The 18,066-nt window shown below is 41.0% G+C and overlaps 3 protein-coding genes across 8 annotated transcripts; all 3 read left to right on the top strand.

The window, feature by feature from the left end:
- The first annotated feature begins 298 nt into the window (after positions 1 to 298).
- On the top strand, positions 299 to 2,095 carry LOC103462987 (beta-1,3-galactosyltransferase 1-like). Of its 2 annotated transcripts, none has more exons than XM_008406073.2 (2): positions 299 to 637; positions 837 to 2,095. In XM_008406073.2, exon 2 carries the CDS (start codon positions 840 to 842, stop codon positions 2,043 to 2,045), a length of 1,206 nt encoding a protein of 401 aa, XP_008404295.1. In that variant the 5' UTR covers positions 299 to 637; positions 837 to 839; the 3' UTR covers positions 2,046 to 2,095. The 2 variants fall into 2 exon arrangements, with proteins under 2 accessions (XP_008404295.1, XP_008404294.1); XM_008406072.2 differs by having other exon boundaries at positions 300 to 637; positions 833 to 2,095.
- A 1,677-nt stretch (positions 2,096 to 3,772) lies between these two features.
- On the top strand, positions 3,773 to 16,834 carry LOC103462986 (beta-1,3-galactosyltransferase 1-like). Of its 2 annotated transcripts, XM_008406071.2 has the most exons (5): positions 3,773 to 4,400; positions 5,486 to 5,541; positions 5,655 to 5,837; positions 7,633 to 8,785; positions 15,285 to 16,834. In XM_008406071.2, the coding sequence occupies exon 4, from the start codon at positions 7,636 to 7,638 to the stop codon at positions 8,773 to 8,775; it is 1,140 nt and encodes a 379-aa protein (XP_008404293.1). In that variant the 5' UTR covers positions 3,773 to 4,400; positions 5,486 to 5,541; positions 5,655 to 5,837; positions 7,633 to 7,635; the 3' UTR covers positions 8,776 to 8,785; positions 15,285 to 16,834. The 2 variants fall into 2 exon arrangements, with proteins under 2 accessions (XP_008404293.1, XP_008404292.1); XM_008406070.2 differs by lacking the exon at positions 15,285 to 16,834 and having other exon boundaries at positions 3,774 to 4,400; positions 7,633 to 8,824.
- LOC103462985 (beta-1,3-galactosyltransferase 1-like) lies at positions 11,836 to 15,355 on the top strand. 4 transcript variants are annotated; one of them, XM_017303789.1, is made up of 3 exons: positions 11,836 to 12,211; positions 13,280 to 13,430; positions 14,032 to 15,355. In XM_017303789.1, the coding sequence occupies exons 1-3, from the start codon at positions 11,989 to 11,991 to the stop codon at positions 15,272 to 15,274; spliced, it is 1,617 nt and encodes a 538-aa protein (XP_017159278.1). In that variant the 5' UTR covers positions 11,836 to 11,988; the 3' UTR covers positions 15,275 to 15,355. The 4 variants fall into 4 exon arrangements, with proteins under 4 accessions (XP_017159278.1, XP_008404290.1, XP_008404286.1 ...); XM_008406067.2 differs by lacking the exon at positions 11,836 to 12,211 and adding an exon at positions 13,669 to 13,780 and having other exon boundaries at positions 13,359 to 13,430; XM_008406068.2 differs by lacking the exon at positions 13,280 to 13,430 and having other exon boundaries at positions 12,124 to 12,211.
- Positions 16,835 to 18,066: the final 1,232 nt, after the last annotated feature.

Here is an 18,066-nt window from a genome sequence, read left to right as displayed (position 1 = left end):
AAAAAAAGGGGGAACAGGAACTTCCTCAAATTTCAACATTTTTCTTTGACTTTTACAAATTCTTACGAAATCGACTGCAGAAATGATGAAGAGGTGCGAAAACCATGACTGTGCAAACCGAATGATTTCAGAGAAYTTGTGGTGAGGACACTTCCCAAGACAAACAGGGACGTTTGTATTAAAATACACATTGGTATTAATTTAAAAATGAACATTTCTGTGGATTTACTGTAAATGGGTCTGAGGAATCAGCAGCAAAACATCCCAGAGCGTCAGAGCGTCACGCCTGGCTCAAGAAGCACCACCTCACATAATGGGAGGTGTTTCTAGGGGCTCCTGAGTCTTCAGCAGGAGGTGGAGCAAACCAAGGTGTGGCTGCAGACCTGCAGGTTAGAACAGAGCAATGAGAAGGGCAGAGCTCCAGGAAAATCTCTTTGACTCTTCCTGTTTTTCTCTTGGCTTGTTGAACCTCCTAATGGGCAGGTGAGCCTCACACATGGGTGCAACAGAATGCTGAAGCAGAGGCATGAATTTTTTAACGGAGCAACACTTCCCTCTGCGAATGGACTCAAACTGACACCCAAATTAAACGTCTGGGCAGCGCAAGGGAGAGCTGCTCAGCTACGGCTGGACAAAGGTATGTAGTAGCTCCTTTAAATGGTTTTGATCTTTGACAAAAAAAATGAGACTTTCCCCTGTAGTGGTTAAGTAAAAAAAGAAGTCTTTATTGGATAACGGAACATGAAGGCATAACGTCACTATCGAATGTACTCAAGCAATTGACTAACTTTTACTGACAACTAAAGTATTTTACTTTTAAATCTCTGTTAAGCCAGAAGATGGAGAATGGCGTCAGACCAGCAGAAAGTATGAGATGTTTTTGCTTCTCACGGCGCCACAGACTTTTCTTACTTCTGGTTCTCGGAGTGGTGCTTTTTGTCTACTGCACCAACATCCGGGACATGGGGTCCGAGTGGAACTCCAAAGAGTGGATGAAGAACCATTCAATGAAACTACTCACTGTGTTTGGAAAACACAGCACCGTCTCCAAAAACACAGGATTTACTGGGCTACCAGATGGAAACACCACTGCTGAGCTTCCTGAAGCCACGAGCGTCACCACAACACAGGAGCCACCGACTCGACGGGTCACCAAGGAGACGCTGGAAACCCAAAATGGCCGACGACGGACAGCGGCTCCTTATGTGTCTCCTGGACCGTACCTGGTGGAGTATCCCTATGAGTACCACTTCACTATCAACGAGGAACTGAAGTGTAAGCAGGAGAAGCCGTTTGTGGTTCTGATCGTACAAGTGGCGCCACGCAACCGAGCTCATCGCGACGTCATCCGTAGCAGCTGGGGAAGCGAGAAGCTGGTTAACAACCAGGTGGTGGCGCTGTTCTTCCTGCTGGGGATGCAGACTGGAGACGATGCAGAGCAGGTCCACCAGCAGCTGCTGCAGGAGAGCAAAGAGCATCAGGACCTGATCCAGGGAGACTTTGTGGACTGCTACAAGAACCTGACCATAAAGACCATGGTGATGCTGGAGTGGCTGAACTCCTGCTGCTCCAGCGCCGCTTACGCCATGAAAATCGATTCYGACATGTTTCTAAATGTTCCCAATCTGGTCAACTTGCTCCTCAAAGCTCCCAGGACCAACTACATGACCGGCCTGGTGGCACACGAAGGAGCTGTGTTGAGGGATCCAAACTCCAAATGGTTCTTACCTCAAGACATTTTCAACGAAAGCATTTACCCTCCCTATGCTTTGGGTCTGGGCTACATTTTGTCTTTGGATCTCACCACAAAGCTCATTGAGGCTTCCAGACACATTAGACCTTTTTACATTGAAGACGTATATTTGGGCCTATGTATGAGACACCTGGGTATCAGTCCAACAGAACCACCAAGTTACTCCTTCCACGTTTTTCCTCTGAGTTACAATCGCTGTCAATACTCCAGGATTATCGCAACCACATGTCCTCAAAATGTGGATCGTGTTTGGATTTGGAGAGACTTTAAAAGGCCGGGTCCGCACTGTTGATCGGTGAAAAAGATTAAATTAAAACAAAGGAACACTTTGTGTTTACATGATTGATTAGAAAACTTATTTGTGTTAAAAACATAATTCAGGACGAGGTTTCCTGCCTAACATGAGGTCTGGAGCCGTTTCGATTACTGGCCAGTTTAAACAAGTAAGTATTTGATGAAATGTTTACTTAAGTATTCAGTAACTGTTTGATTATAAGATCTGATATAATTTATAAAAACAAACATGTAATTAGACAAAAAAACAGGCACGCATAAGCAAATTCTGATATATATATGAGTGTTACAAGATACTGGATTCATGCAGAAAATGCACATCTTTCAACATCTTATTTTTCTTAATATTTTATATATATATATATATATATATTAATATTTTACCTCCTGTCATCATTAGATGACAGGAGTTTGAGTTTGACGATGACGTTTAAAATATTTATGTTTAAACGTTGCAAAGTGACGATATGTACTGTTAACTGTAGGTTCAAAGGGCAAGTCAGGGTCAGCAGATAGAAAATGACAGAACAACAAAGCTTTTGTAGAGACAGGAGGTCTCACTTTGACATAAACTGTAAGTGTGTTTGGACTTTAGATAAAACATGTTAGATCTTCAGTTAAGAGCAGCGACACTTTGTAATAATAATTGAGTGAAAATAAAAAGTAGGTTGCAGTTAAAATACTTGCAAAAGTAAATTTTTTTAAAACAAAGTAGATGTAACACACTGGAGTTAAATCTGTCTGGTTTGCTCAAATAATGTTGTAGTTTATGTAAACAACCCAGTGTGCTTTACATCACATCAAAGTGCTGACAGAAAGAAAATGGAGCACAAAAAGATTTGCATTAAAGAAACAGGCGTTTCAAACTGCTGCTGCTGCTGAATGTTTTCAGTTCTGATCCGAAGGGCCCAGCAGTTTCTGCTCGTCTTGGGGTTTCAGGATGAGTTTTTCCAGRAAAATGCTGCCTCACCTGGTCTGGTTCTGGTTCTGCCACATTTTTCCAGACTCTTCTCTAAACCTGTGTGGGCATCATCACTGAAAAATGAACAAAACCTTTTTCATTTACATTCTTTTGTGATTCCTGTGCAGATTAATTTACAGGATAATGGTTGTAATTTATGTTTGGCAGGCAGTGATGAACATCCTGGGGAAACTTTAATAAACACCTCTGGCCACATGCTTTAAAACACCTGGCAGACTTGAAAGAAGTAAATTTTAGAATATTTTTAATTACAAAAAAACATGCTTGTGATGTAATTTGCCAAAATATATGTGTAGGTTTTGGAGTATAGTTTTAAATATTGTGGGTATTTTTGGTGAAAGCCAGCTTTGATTCCTGCTGCCTGTTTATTAATGGCAGCAGCCATTAATAAACAGTTTATCAGTTAGAAACTGATAAACMGTTTCTAACTGATAAACAGTTAGAAACTGTTTATCAGTTAAACATCGCATTTGGGTCTGTTTGGGATCTTTCAGTCTTTGCATTTAATTATTGACAACGGTGGAAGTTAAAGAACAGTGAAAAACTATTCGAATAAATATGGATTATCTTCACAAGTGGATCAGTCTCTGCGTTTTTTTCTGAGTCTCTGGAAACGAGTTTAGGTTTGAATAAAAAAAAACATCCAGAAGCAAATCAGCTCAGTTGTCTTTCATTTATAGTTTTTATGGTTGATTAAATGAGAAGCAGCTTCTATTTTACATTCCTGGAAACTTCAAAGAGGATTAAACGGTTTGAAAACTGGATTTTAAAGCTAAATCTGTACATTTTTGGTATAAATATGTTATTATGGCTAAAAAGCAGTAAAATTCTAAGCCTTCTTTAATTCTCTGTTTCCACTTTTAATTTTGACATTTCACCCAAACACCGCAGGAAGTGATGCAAACTGAACGGTTTTACAGAASCTGCAGCAGAGACACCTGGAGAGTAAAAACCAGAAGCTCCCAGTGAAGCATTTCCACTCTAAACTGGTTGGGCAGCGTCAGGACGAGTCSCTGAATATTTAGAACAGAAGTCGGGTCAAACCTGCAGGATGTCTGCAGAGCTGAACAAACAGAGCCACGGTTACCTGCCGACAGGTGAATCATGTCGGCAGGTTTTCTAAACGCTTCTGTCTCTCTGCATGATTCTAAAACAGAAACTGAAGTAAATATTCACAACATAAGATTCTTAGCAGTCAAAACCAAACATAACAATGTTTAATTCATTTGACTTTTTCCAAAAATACCAACAACGAAATGCTAATTCAAAGATTTGATCTGATTTCTTTCCTGAAAACGCAGGATGGTGTCAGACGTGACCTGCTTTTGCTCCAAGATAACCGTCTCCTCAACTCAGGGGAACATGGACCATGTGCGTCTTTGAAGAGACTTTAAAAATCCTGGTAGAGAAAAAGAATCAAACTAAACCAAAGAGTGTTTCTTGGGCAAGAAGATTCAGAATGTTATTTAATTTGAGAGTGAAGTGAACTTAAAATGAACTAAAAAACAGTTTGAAAATCCAATAATGAGACTCTGTAGACTGATTTTAAATCCCGGTTCTGGACAGCCGTTCAGTCCATCGGTTCAGTTTGATCCAACGTTCAGCTTCCCGCCAAAGGAACGGGATTGCCAGTCTCCTTGGTAACCGCGTCACCTGCAGCGTTGTTAGTTTAGCTTTCAGGTTGTTGACTTCAGGTGTACAACAGATCCAAAAGAGCTTCACCGTTAAAACCCTCACATAACATCAGATTGAATAATTATGATTTTTTTATGCAACCTGTCATCTTCTAAAAAAGATTACGCAGCAATAAAAAAACTAATTATTATTTATTTWTTTTTTTTAGAAAGTTGATCAGGAAGTTCTTCTTCCTGATCAAAATATCCTGTTACAGGATATTTTTCTTAATCCTTTTTGAAACCTTAAAATTWAATTTAGGACCCCATTGGGATCAATTTCACACAATAATAAACTTAAATGTTGTGACCACACTGGATTTTACTGGTAAATCTAAATTTACACCGGTAATTTTAAACTATATCCGTGTAACAGGGTTTTTATTTTAACATTACAGATGTGAAGTTTGTTAAAATTGATTTACTTGTTCTTTGAATTCATTGTGTTTAGTCCGCTGATATTTACCGGCGTTCTGTTAGGCCGCCTCTTGGCAGTTGGTGGTTACCGTGGCAACCGGTAACCGATAGCTCCGCYCCCTTTTCCTTTTACCATCAGCAACGATGACACGTATCAGGATCAGCTCTGTTTTCTTCACAAATATTATATTTTGCCTTACAAGTCTCGATGTATACAGAGTTTCATGTGGAAATTTGCCATGTTTTGTATGTTTTTCCACTGTTAACATTATTAATGTTGTGCATTTTATAACTGCTGTCAACTGTTCATTGGGAACCATTGATCTGTTTATGGTTATTTTTTTTTGTATTGTATTTAATGTACAGGGGCAGAAGATGCGGGACAGATGTGAACCACCATCTCGACTTTTCTCTCTTCTGAGGTATGTTTTAATTTTTGACACAAAGTAATGATTCAGTTATCAACTGTGTGACGGTCTTTGATATGTTGGGGTGGACTGAGGTTAACCACCATCTTGATTTTCTCTCTTGTTAGAATAAGTACAGAGAAGCTCAGTTTATGTGTCATGAAATCAACCTGCTGGACCTGAGATGAACAAAGACGGGTTTCACAGGCCGTCCAAAGGCAAACACACCTCCTCACTGCTGGGGAGCAGCAGGTTTTTCATGGACGTTACTGGAACTCTGAGCCATTTGAAGTGTGAGCTGCCAGGTAAAGGTAAGACTGTCACCAACATGACGTGTTGCATTTTCCCTTTGTGCAGATGGTGCTGAAAGACGAGGCTTCTGCATCTGACATATTTGACAAAGGTGCAGGAAAGTCAGACTTGAGCAAGCCTCTGAGAACAGGTTTTGTGACCTTGATCGGCTTCAGCCATGCCGTTCATTTCCAGTCCTTTCATGTTCATGGACACAACATGCATTCCTGAACAGCGAAGTGTTCAGGAATGCATGCAGCATCCATCAGCTCGGATGCTGGATGGGTGGAAATCCAAATATTGCAAAATGACCTCCACCTCAAAGCCAATCAATCAAGCTGCACCAAACCTTTGGCGCCTTGTTGACAAAGTACGGAAGCACATTGCATTCACCAGAGAAAACATGTCTAACTGAGGWAGAGCAAATCTCCAACAAACAGGGAAACTGACTGCGTCAGGCGCTTGGTGAGGCATTTTGGCTCATCAGCCACAGAGAAGGTAGAACTTTAGTTTTTCTGAACGAGTCAGACGTCAGGCTGTGACGTTATTTGCTGGAAACCACAGAGAAATGTCGTTTTTTGAGAAATTATTTTGGAAAAAATGAAAGTGTTTGATGCGAGCATGTAACGGAGGATTCTTTCTGTTTGTTTCGTCGGCTGTATGTGATGGTTTTCTGCTCTGTGGTGGTTGTTGAAATTCAGTTTTGTTTGTTAAATAACGTGTCTAATCTTTTTGTTTTGGTTTTATTGCATAAATATTCTCTGTGCCATTAAATCACGATGCGCTGGATTTAATCCTGCTGCTCAAAATCAGCATTTCTGGAGGATAATTGTAATCTATGTTACATGTTTTTTAAGATGTACGTGTTTTGAGCCTTTTGCCTTGAACAACATCTGGGTTAACACTGAATATAGCAGATTAATAAATGTTTGGGATTATTATAAGAATAATGATTACGTTGAAAACAAACACCAGATTTCTGTGCCATATCATCACTTTTTAAAAAAGAATAACCTCTGCATTTTTAATAATCAGCTCAAAATGTTATATAATTTCAAAATACATTCAAGGATTTTTAAAAACTATTTTTTGCGTTGATTATCATAAAATGCTGTTTTGTTTCCTTCTGAAGTCAGATTTTGTGACAGTATTACATAATTCTGTACCACAAACAGTTGGTTTATTAAAGCGCATTGATGGTTAATGTTCATTATACTCTCAGAAAATGAAAATTAATCACTAATAAAAACGCTGGTTCTCTGTGAAGAAGAGTCAGCGAAACACAACGCCACTAAATGACGCCTTCCCAGTTATCACATAATTATGAGATATAATTATAGGTGATCTTGTAATTACGAGTTATTATCTTGTCAAATTAACTATTTGTCACACTGCAAAGCGCTGCGTTTAAAAAAACATTTTAATATGTTTGCAAGATTAGAGGAAAAGCAGTTCAATCAACATGTCAGACAAAATATTCAGGATTTATTTGGACAAAATTGAAATATTTCAGTAATGTCYGACTGTCTGATGTGTTTTCAGGAACATTGCTGTTTACCTTGAACTTCCTGCTGGTTCACCTGCATTTCCCTGTGGGACAACAAAAGATTGCYATTTCATTTTATTATAATCTATAAAAAACATTTCAGAGCTTCCCGTTTTCTCTGCATGGTTTGGTTTTGGAAATCATTAAGAGGATAAAAGATTTCTTTAATCACTTTGTTAATTTCTAGACAATAAACTGAATACTTGGCAAATCAGAAGGTTAAGCATTAAAATTATGTTTTAATTACATTTTTTTTGTTTTCCAACCAGAAAATGAGGAGAACTGATCAACCCGCAGAAGACAAGAGCTGTCTCACCATGTCCCGAAGTCAGTGCTGCTTCTTCGTCATGTTGGTTCTGGGGGTTGTGGTTTTTTCCTGCTGCACAAACATAAGAAACATGGAACCTGAGTGGAACTTTACATGGCTGATGCTAAATAACTCAACAAACACCACTGCTGAGCTTCCTGAAGCCACGAGCGTCACCACAACACAGGAGCCACCGACTCGACGGGTCACCAAGGMGACGCTRGAAACCCAAAATGGCCGACGACGGACAGCGGCTCCTTATGTGTCTCCTGGACCGTACCTGGTGGAGTATCCCTATGAGTACCACTTCACTATCAACGAGGAACTGAAGTGTAAGCAGGAGAAGCCGTTTGTGGTTCTGATCGTACAAGTGGCGCCACGCAACCGAGCTCATCGCGACGTCATCCGTAGCAGCTGGGGAAGCGAGAAGCTGGCTAACAACCAGGTGGTGGCGCTGTTCTTCCTGCTGGGGATGCAGACTGGAGACGATGCAGAGCAGGTCCACCAGCAGCTGCTGCAGGAGAGCAAAGAGCATCAGGACCTGATCCAGGGAGACTTTGTGGACTGCTACAAGAACCTGACCATAAAGACCATGGTGATGCTGGAGTGGCTGAACTCCTGCTGCTCCAGCGCCGCTTACGCCATGAAAATCGATTCTGACATGTTTCTAAATGTTCCCAATCTGGTCAACTTGCTCCTCAAAGCTCCCAGGACCAACTACATGACCGGCCTGGTGGCACACGGAGGACGAGTCTCCAGGGATCCCAAGTCCAAGTTCTACGTGCCTGTGGATCTGGTCAGCCATCGTTTCTACCCTCCCTATGCTTTGGGTCTGGGCTACATTTTGTCTTTGGATCTCACCACAAAGCTCATTGWGGCTTCCAGACACGTTAAACCTCTTTACATTGAAGACGCATATTTGGGCCTATGTATGAGACACCTGGGTGTCCGTCCAACAGCACCACCAAACTGGAACCTCTTCCGTGTTTTGCCTTTGAAATACAGTCGCTGTGCGTACTCCAAGGTCATCGCCACCACAGTTCCAGAAAACATGGATCGTGTGAAGACTTGGAAAGACTTTAAGAAACCGGGTCGGTACTGTTGATTAGTAAAACATATATTAGAAGAAAATAAAGGAGCGCTTTACATATTTACATTATAGTTTGATTAGAAAATTTAATTAATGTTATTAGTGACTTCAGGAGGAAGTTCTCCTGCCTAAATGGTTGGTTCCTTTGCTGTTTGATCATCAAATCTGATTTAAAGTGACTATAAAAAAATTATCATACAACTATAATCACAAAATAAATCAGAAGAAACATTTTTGTTATTTATATGTTCATAAACATAAAGCTTCTGTATCTAATACCTAAATACTTGTGTTAAAACTTTTCAAAGTATTTCAGTTTCGATATTTGCTGTTTATTTTATGTTTAAACTTCAGACAGAAAAACAACAGAACAACAAAGCTGTTGTATAAACAAGAGGTCTCACTCTGCTCCGTTTCTGTGTTTGGAGCATTTTCAGATAAAAATGTCTGACCTCCAGCTGGGCGGAGCAGCCGATAACTAAACTATGCTAAGCTAAGCTAAATGCTGCCTCACCTGGTTTGGTTCTGAGTTTAGGTTTGAGTAAAACATCCAGAAGCAAATCGGCTCAGTTGTCTTTAATTTATAGTTTTTATGGTTTTAGAACATGAGATGCAGCTTCCATGTCACATTCCTGGAAACCATAAACAGGATTTAATCTGGATTTAATCTGGATTTAATCTGGATTTTAAAACTAAATCTACTCTTCCAGTGATATTTCTACAAGAGATTGGGTAGTTTGAAGTATTTTAAGTGTTAAAATGACTCACTGTCTTGTGGAAATAACTGAAAGAGTTAAATTAAGACCAATTCTGAGAAGGACCAGACTCAGCACGGTGTTGATTTAACTAGGCCAAATTTGCTGTGTGAGTGTTTTTGGAGAATCTTTGAAGTTCAGGTTGGTCCTGCTGATCAGAAAATATGGATAAGATAAATTAATGTCAATCTGAAGGGAACCTAAAATGAAACTGATTTCCCATCATGTAGGTCAGGTCCTCCAGGGCTACACTGCAAAAACACAAAATCTCACCAAGTATTTTTGCAAATATTTCAGTAAACTTGAAATTGCTTACAAGTGACAACTAACTTACACGTAATATCTTGTTTATACAAGATATAGGAGCTTGTTTATAGTCAATAATACTTGAATATTTATAAGAAATACTAGCTCCACTGCCAGGTCCACAAGGATCTTTGATTATTTGGAAGGAATGAGAAGCTGCTGATGTGAGGAACTCAAATAATTAAATGTTGTGGAGGTGAATTAACAGCCATGAGGATTTTATTCTGACCAGAGAAAAGCACCAAATGAGAAACACAGATTTCAGGTTCTCCCTCTGAACAGACAGACTGGATTTGATCTAAATAAACATCTTATTTTTCACGTGGAAACATTTATTACTGATGCATTTTCAACCTACAAACAACTGTAAGCTTGTCTAAGCTTTAAAAGAGAAAACTTGGGTTGTTTTTTAAATCAAATCTTTTTCAAATGAATTATCTTTAAGGGAAGGAAAACACTGTTTAACTCAACTCATTGGATTATTTCATGCTGTTAAGAAGCAATAAGATTTTCTGCAACGTTTAAGTTCTAGAATGTGTGCATGTGATCCTTTTGTCTGTGAAATGTTGGTTACCTTTTGGGTGTGTCCTGGTAGCGGCCATCTTGGAACCTACTAAGGAGGAGGCCCGCCTCAAACCCAGCTCTTACATAGAAGGAGCCATGTTTGCTGGAGTTTGATTGGCTGGGAGGTTAATTGAGAAGGCGGGGACAACGGTATATAAAGAGACTGCTGGCTGAGCCTCGAGGAGAGAGAAACGAGTTAGCAGATAGCTTTGCTAAGAGTGCCGCAAGAAAGGAAACTGTTGATTGGAATATTAAGATAAGTAAAAAAGAGATTAAAAATATTATAAAGGAATACGTCAAGAGAGAATGGCAAAAACAGTGGGACAGAGAGGAAAAAGGAAGATTTTACTATAATATCCAAAAAAAAAGTTGGAGAATGTAGGAAAGATAACAGAAGTAAAAATGAAGAAGATGTTATTTCTAGAATTAGGTTTGGACACACAGGACTAAATAATACCCTTAAGTTAATTAACAAACATAGCACAGGTTGTTGTCAGTGTGGTGAATTAGAAACAGTACAACACATTTTCTTAGAATGCAATAAATATGTACGGGAAAGAGAGATTCTACGGAGAGAATTAAATAAAAATAAAAATAATTTGAATATTAGAGAGTTATTTCAGAGATCATCAGGGGATATMATTTTTGATAGTATTTTTAGTTTTCTTAGAAGGACGGGTCTTATGAGAAGGATATAAGCTTCTGATCCATACTCCAACCTGGAAGGTGGCGGTAATGCACCTTAAAGTTGTTTGCCAACCGCCATAAAACCAAAAAGAAGAAGAAGAAGCCTCGAGGAGAGAGAAACTGAAAGCTGAGACTGAAAGCCAGGAAACTGATGGAAAAGATGCCATTTTTGTCTTGTCTGTGAACTATGCTGTGCTGAAGGAGGCCTAATAAACCACCTTTGTTTATGCTACAGCCAACTTTGCTGAGTTTTCCTTCCACACCTCTCAGTGTAACACATGCATTTTGCTGAAGTGTAACCTTAAGACTCAGTTGGGTAAGCTTTTAAAATAACGGGTAACTTTTTAAGATGTGGTTGGATACAGATGGAAAGTTCACCAGTTTGAGGCAGACATACATATTACACCTTCAGCTAAGCTACAAACTCTCATTCCTTTCTGCAACCTTGATTTAACTTCAGCTTGACTTTTAATTTAACTTATTTTACCTGAGCTTTTACCTGTTTTGTTTGATTGTTGTTACCCTGAAACAAAAAGTGATGCAGGAAAGAACGGATTTCTCCAAAGGTTTTCACCACAAGACTCTTTTTAAAGTGCTAAAAACCCTGGGAGCAGCTCCAACAGCCTGGTGTTTGCTTTAAAAAGTAAACCAAAGGACAACCTGCTGCTGCTGCTGTGACGTCAATTTACAGGTAATCCTTCAATGTCATTAGCTGCAGGTCAGGGAACGTTCAGCAGATCCATGTCTGGGGAAAAGGAATTGTTTTCAGAGGGTTTTTATCAAGTAGGTTCTGTAAAGTGTTGCAGTAGTTTGGCTTAAGTTGATTATTTTTAGGAAAATGTTACAGATTCCTTTCTGAGTCAAAGAAAACTCGTTTTGATTCGYGTCAKRACTCKGGGACCCGCCTCGCGTAAACATGTTGGAGRCCTCTGGGGCCCGCAGCGTTTTCACTCTGCGCCGTCTTTTACGATGGGTGGCCTCCATGTTTACAGATCAGCTTCAGAGGTGTAAGGAACTACGGGCAACGCAACTATTTAAAGCAGGAGCAAATAAAGGTGCGGCTGGTGTCCTGCTGTTTGGCGCAGAAACACAGAGCCCGGGTTTAACGAGGCGTACMGTGGAGCGCAGCTCTGACAAAGGTACGTAGGTTTTCTTTTGTTTTTTAACTCTCTGGTCTTGGCATTTAAGGCATGCCATACAGAGCAGCTGGCGAGCCAGGACAGATTTGCTCTGTGGCGTTAAAGATGGTCCATCAAGGTCTTCCTCCCAGATTTGTTGCACGTTTTCTTTAATTCTAATTATGCTCTTTTTAATAACCACACAGTATTATTTTTTCTCATGCTGTAAATTTGGCCTGTCGTTCTTAATTTGTGCTTTTGATATTTCTTACSTGTGTGTGAATTTGCACGCTTCCATTCTGGTGTTTGTGAACCTCAGAGCAGCCTCTGCCAAACCGAACGCGTCTCAGGCGGGACGCTGCAGATTTGGATCGACTCAGCAGTGGCTTTTGTGGCGAGTTTAACATTTGCATATTTTACATTACACTTTGAATGTTGTTACCCGACTTTGGCAAAGAAGATGACTTGCATGGCTGATGGACGGTGAGCTGCAGCTGCAGTTAGTTTCTGAGGAGGACGCTGACGTGTTGCAGCTTTGCCAAACGTTTCCTGCCATGAGGTTTGGATGGTCGCTCTGGTCTGAAACACATGAAAACCAGCTCAGATTAACTAACTCCCCCAATAGGTATTGTGYAGATTGTACTTGATAATGAATAAAAACTTGATTAAGAAGAGAAAAAGCTTTGGTTGGTCACAACTGTTTGCGTTTTATGAATTTGTGTTCATGTAAATCTTCAGCCTTTATGTTGTGGGTCTGATGTTTTTGTGTTTCAGCCCCTGTTTCCCTGCTGCCTTTTTTTTTCTTGGTGAAACCTCAAGATTTTCTTCACATAGAGAAATTATTTCTTATTTCAGTATATTTCACTGAGCCAGTTCATTCTTTCAGTTTGTTCAGTACTTGAGTTTTGGATTTGCTCTTTGAATCATCGTCTCGTTCTAGATTATTCCCCGTTAGCTTAGTTTCTCCTTTCAGGTGTTATTTTCGTTAGATTTAGCAATTATTTCTGTTATTGAAACAGAAATGACGACAGTTTGTTTGTCACTTTGCCATTTTCTCCCCTTCATCATTTGTCTCTGCTTCCTTCCCAGCTGCAGTCAGTTTCCCTGATTACGTCCTTCGTCGTCTCCGCTCTGCATTTCTTCCTCTCAGGCTCATTTCTGGCCGTCGGTTCCTTCGGTTTGCTCTGTCTGTGCTTTGCCATTGGTTCTCATCATCTCATGTTCTGAGTTTCCAGTTTTTGTAAGTGTTTTAGACCTTATTCATGAAATCATGGCTCAAATGACAACCCTGTTCTGTCTGCACACTACATGACATCAGTATTCAAGAATTCACACTTTTAGACATTTAAAAGTAGATAAACTCACACAAAAGGTTTGACCTACATGTTGAAATGTTGCCAGTTCAAACACTCGGATGAGTCTCCATTTCTTTTTGATTTTCTTTGGTTCTGCCTGTGAAAACCTCTGCATGTCTGTAGTCTTTAAAGCTCTTCCTGGTCTCGGCCCTCCGGATCTACGGAGCCGATCCCTGAGATCCGACTCTCCTCTCATCTGCTCGTCTCTCCACCGTGAGGAGAAACTTGATGTCTGGTCTGAAAAGTCATCGTTTTAGATTAGACTATTCTTCTTAGCTCATTTCTTCCCATCTCTTTTCCCTGCACTTCTTTTGCTTTAAATTGTCCCTTGAGTGTCCTGAAAGAAGCTTTCAGATAAAATGTATTATTATTATTATTAGATATTTATTTTAACCACTTTGTGTAAAAATGGTCATCTAAATGCTTTGGTAATTCAGAAGGATAAACATTAATATAACGTTTAAATTTCTTTCATTTGGTTTCCAGACAGAACATGAAGAACAGTGATGGACCTTTTACTCTGTCACGAAGTCAGTGCTGCTTTGTCATGTTGGTTCTGGGAGTTGTGGTTTTTTCCTGCTGCACAAACATAAGAAACATGGAACCTGAGTGGAACTTTAAATGGTTGATGCTAAATAATTGGACAAAACTCTTGACATTCAGGAATCAAAGCTTTGTCACAAACATCTTATCTGCATGTCCTCACCTTCAGCACGTCACACCTGAGCCACTGACTCAACGTCTGATGCTAAATAACTCAACAAACACCACTGCTGAGCTTCCTGAAGCCACGAGCGTCACCACAACACAGGAGCCACCGACTCGACGGGTCACCAAGGAGACGCTGGAAACCCAAAATGGCCGACGACGGACAGCGGCTCCTTATGTGTCTCCTGGACCGTACCTGGTGGAGTATCCCTATGAGTACCACTTCACTATCAACGAGGAACTGAAGTGTAAGCAGGAGAAGCCGTTTGTGGTTCTGATCGTACAAGTGGCGCCACGCAACCGAGCTCATCGCGACGTCATCCGTAGCAGCTGGGGAAGCGAGAAGCTGGTTAACAACCAGGTGGTGGCGCTGTTCTTCCTGCTGGGGATGCAGACTGGAGACGATGCAGAGCAGGTCCACCAGCAGCTGCTGCAGGAGAGCAAAGAGCATCAGGACCTGATCCAGGGAGACTTTGTGGACTGCTACAAGAACCTGACCATAAAGACCATGGTGATGCTGGAGTGGCTGAACTCCTGCTGCTCCAGCGCCGCTTACGCCATGAAAATCGATTCTGACATGTTTCTAAATGTTCCCAATCTGGTCAACTTGCTCCTCAAAGCTCCCAGGACCAACTACATGACCGGCCTGGTGGCACACGGAGGACGAGTCTCCAGGGATCCCAAGTCCAAGTTCTACGTGCCTGTGGATCTGGTCAGCCATCGTTTCTACCCTCCCTATGCTTTGGGTCTGGGCTACATTTTGTCTTTGGATCTCACCACAAAGCTCATTGAGGCTTCCAGACACGTTAGACCTCTTTACATTGAAGACGCATATTTGGGCCTATGTATGAGACACCTGGGTATCAGTCCAACAGAACCACCAAACTGGAACCTCTTCCGTGTTTTGCCTTTGAAATACAGTCGCTGTGCGTACTCCAAGGTCATCGCCACCACAGTTCCAGAAAACATGGATCGTGTGAAGACTTGGAAAGACTTTAAGAAACCGGGTCGGTACTGTTGATTAGTAAAACGCATCCTGTGCTGATGATTCTGTTTTCCATGAAACTTGGATATTGTAAATGGGAATAAAGAGCTAATCTTAGTTCAGTGCAGAGAAGATAAATGGAAATTGTTCTGGGAATTTGCCAGGTGAAGGAGGAAATTCTGGATATCATCAGTTTTCATTTGACTTTTAGTTCTGTAACCATGAATACAGGTATTTTTTTTTCTCTCGGTCATAAAATTATATAAGATTTCCATAGCAACATGTGAGAAAACGGAAAACATGAGACACTTAACTGGTTTTATATAATCTTTAAATGTTGTATTAGGAGCGAAGAGGTAAAAGTGCTGATTGTGGAAGTTATTTTTTGAACATATTGGTTCCTGACATTCAGCTAAACATGAATTCATAACAAAATGCTGAGAGATTCAGCAGTTTAGTGAGAAACGGACATGAAGACACTCAGATATGTGGGTCTAAAATAATAAAGCAGGAAGGGAAATATGAAAACAACCCAAACGTTTATATTTTTAAATGTCAGTTTATAAAATGTTGCTGGTCGTTTAGTTGAAGCTGTTTTAAAACGTCAGCATTATGAACATCATGTTCATAAAAATGCTTTTTTTTATTTCCACTCCAAACATAAAACTGTCTTTTTTTATAAAACCTTTTGAAAATGTGTGTGGGATGGAGTTACCCAAATATTAGCCGGATTTCTCTTCAATGCTGTTGAATAATGCGATATTTGAATTAATTTTGCCTCAAGAAACAATTTCCTGACATCACTGGAGCTATCAATCAACACAGTCTGTTGGTTTATATCAACTAAATTCACTTTTTCCTCAATTTAATCCTCTGTATTAAGTCATGTAACCGCTGACAGTCAGGGAGTGGAGACATCATCCTGTGTTGTGAGTAAATTGTTTGCAGCTTTTTGAGAATTCAGCTTTTGGTGCAAACATGCGGATCTTTCATCCTGGTCCTTGTAAAAAGCTCGAGCTGTCTACGTTAAAAAGCTGGATGCAGTCCTGGTCGTCTGTAAACTGACTGGAAGTTTCTCCTTCATGTACCTGAACAGCACTAAGACTTTCTGCTGGTCTTAAGGGAAATGTTGGATAAATGTTTTAATCGAATGGCTCTGTTTGCATGAATGACTAACCAGTCAATAGTTCACTCAGCTGGATGTCAGAACACAGCGGAAAACTCAACACACCTTCTTTTATTACTGCTTGTGTGATGCACACAGGTTAAAGTTTAGATTCACCTGATAACACATGTAGCCTTTTATACCTGTAAGCCAAAGTTGAAATTGAGTCTTGAAATATAGATTCATGTTGGTTTTTGTGGTCATGGCTGTTCTGAAGTGCTCAGCAGTTTAACATGTTTGATCAAGAAAATCATCATTGGACCATCCTGCAGACTGTTTAAACAGAAAAGTACATTTGTTTTCAGATATGGTGAAATATAATTAACAAATGGACTGAGACGCTGCCCTGCGACAGACTGGCGACCTGACCAGGTGACCTGTCCAGGTGACCACGCCTCTCGACCAGAACATCAGCTGGAGAGGAACCAGCAACCCTCCTGACCCACTAAGGGATCAGGGTGCTAGAAAATGGATGGATGGACTGAGACGCAGAGCTGTTGCCTTGCAGCAAGAAGGTTCTGGGTTCGATTCCCGGTCTTTCTGCATGGAGTCTCCATGTTCTCCCTGTGCATGGTGGGTTTTCTCCAGGTACTCCGGTTTCCTCCCACAGTGCAGAAACATGACTGTCAGGTTAATTGGCCTCTCCAAATTGCCCCTATGTGTGAGTGTGTGTGTGCATGGTTGTGTGCCCTGTCTGTCTCTGTTGCCCTGTGACAGACTGGTGACCTGTCCAGGTGACCCCGCCTCTCGCCCAGAACGTTACCTGGAGAGGAACCAGCAACCCTCCTGACCCACTAAGGGACAAGATGTTAGAAAATGGATGGATGGACTGAGACGCTCCACACTGACATCATGTGGATGTAATTTGCACTGCAGCTAAACGGAGGAACAAAACCAGCTCTGAATCCACTGTATTTCTAAGGTCTTTTCTATTAATGCGTAATAAAATGATTTGGTGTTGAAGAGGATCTGAAAACATTTCATCCTAACTGCAGAGACACAAGAGATGAAGCCAAATGTAGCAGCAAAACTGAGCAAACTTCACGACCCAACAGCCTGTAGAGCCTTCATGGCAACAACAGGAGGTTTTTCTGTCCGACTGTCACATCGCTGCTGATGAACTTTGACCCACGCTCCACGTGTTTCTCCACAGCTCTCTGAAGGTTTCAGACAGCATTTCAATCAGGTCGTGGTCTGAACTTTGATGATTTTCCTTATAAATGTTCTGCTGCGTTTGGGATCATCATCTTATTGATGACCCAGTTTGTGTCAGGATTCTGGTGTGTGTGTTTTTGTGAGAGTGAGAGTTCTCTTTCAGAGACGATCTTTGTTGGAGGGCGGGTCAGGCTCTTCGCAGGCTGCACACCTGGTGATAACCACCTCATCTGCAGCCTGGGGTCTGAAGGAGCTGCAGGAGCTTCACGCTCAGCTGGACCATCAGCCCAGATGGTCTCCAACCTGACCTGGGAGTTTCTTTAGTGTTGTTTGTTTTTTTGGTGGGTGGGGGAGTTGCCCCGGAAAAGCCGGAAAAGGGTAGAGAGCCTTCTCCGGGTCAGGGGGGTCGTCCTGCCTCAAGTGGAGGAGTTTAAGTATCTGGGGATCTTGTTCACGAATGAGGGAAGAGGGGAGCGGGAGATCGACAGGCGGATTGGGGCAGCGTCTG

This window comes from Poecilia reticulata, linkage group LG3 (genome assembly GCF_000633615.1).
Source record: "Poecilia reticulata strain Guanapo linkage group LG3, Guppy_female_1.0+MT, whole genome shotgun sequence".
NCBI classification, from domain to species: domain Eukaryota; kingdom Metazoa; phylum Chordata; class Actinopteri; order Cyprinodontiformes; family Poeciliidae; genus Poecilia; species Poecilia reticulata.
Note: the sequence above shows the minus strand (reverse complement) of the source record. Positions and strands in the feature narration are given on the sequence as shown.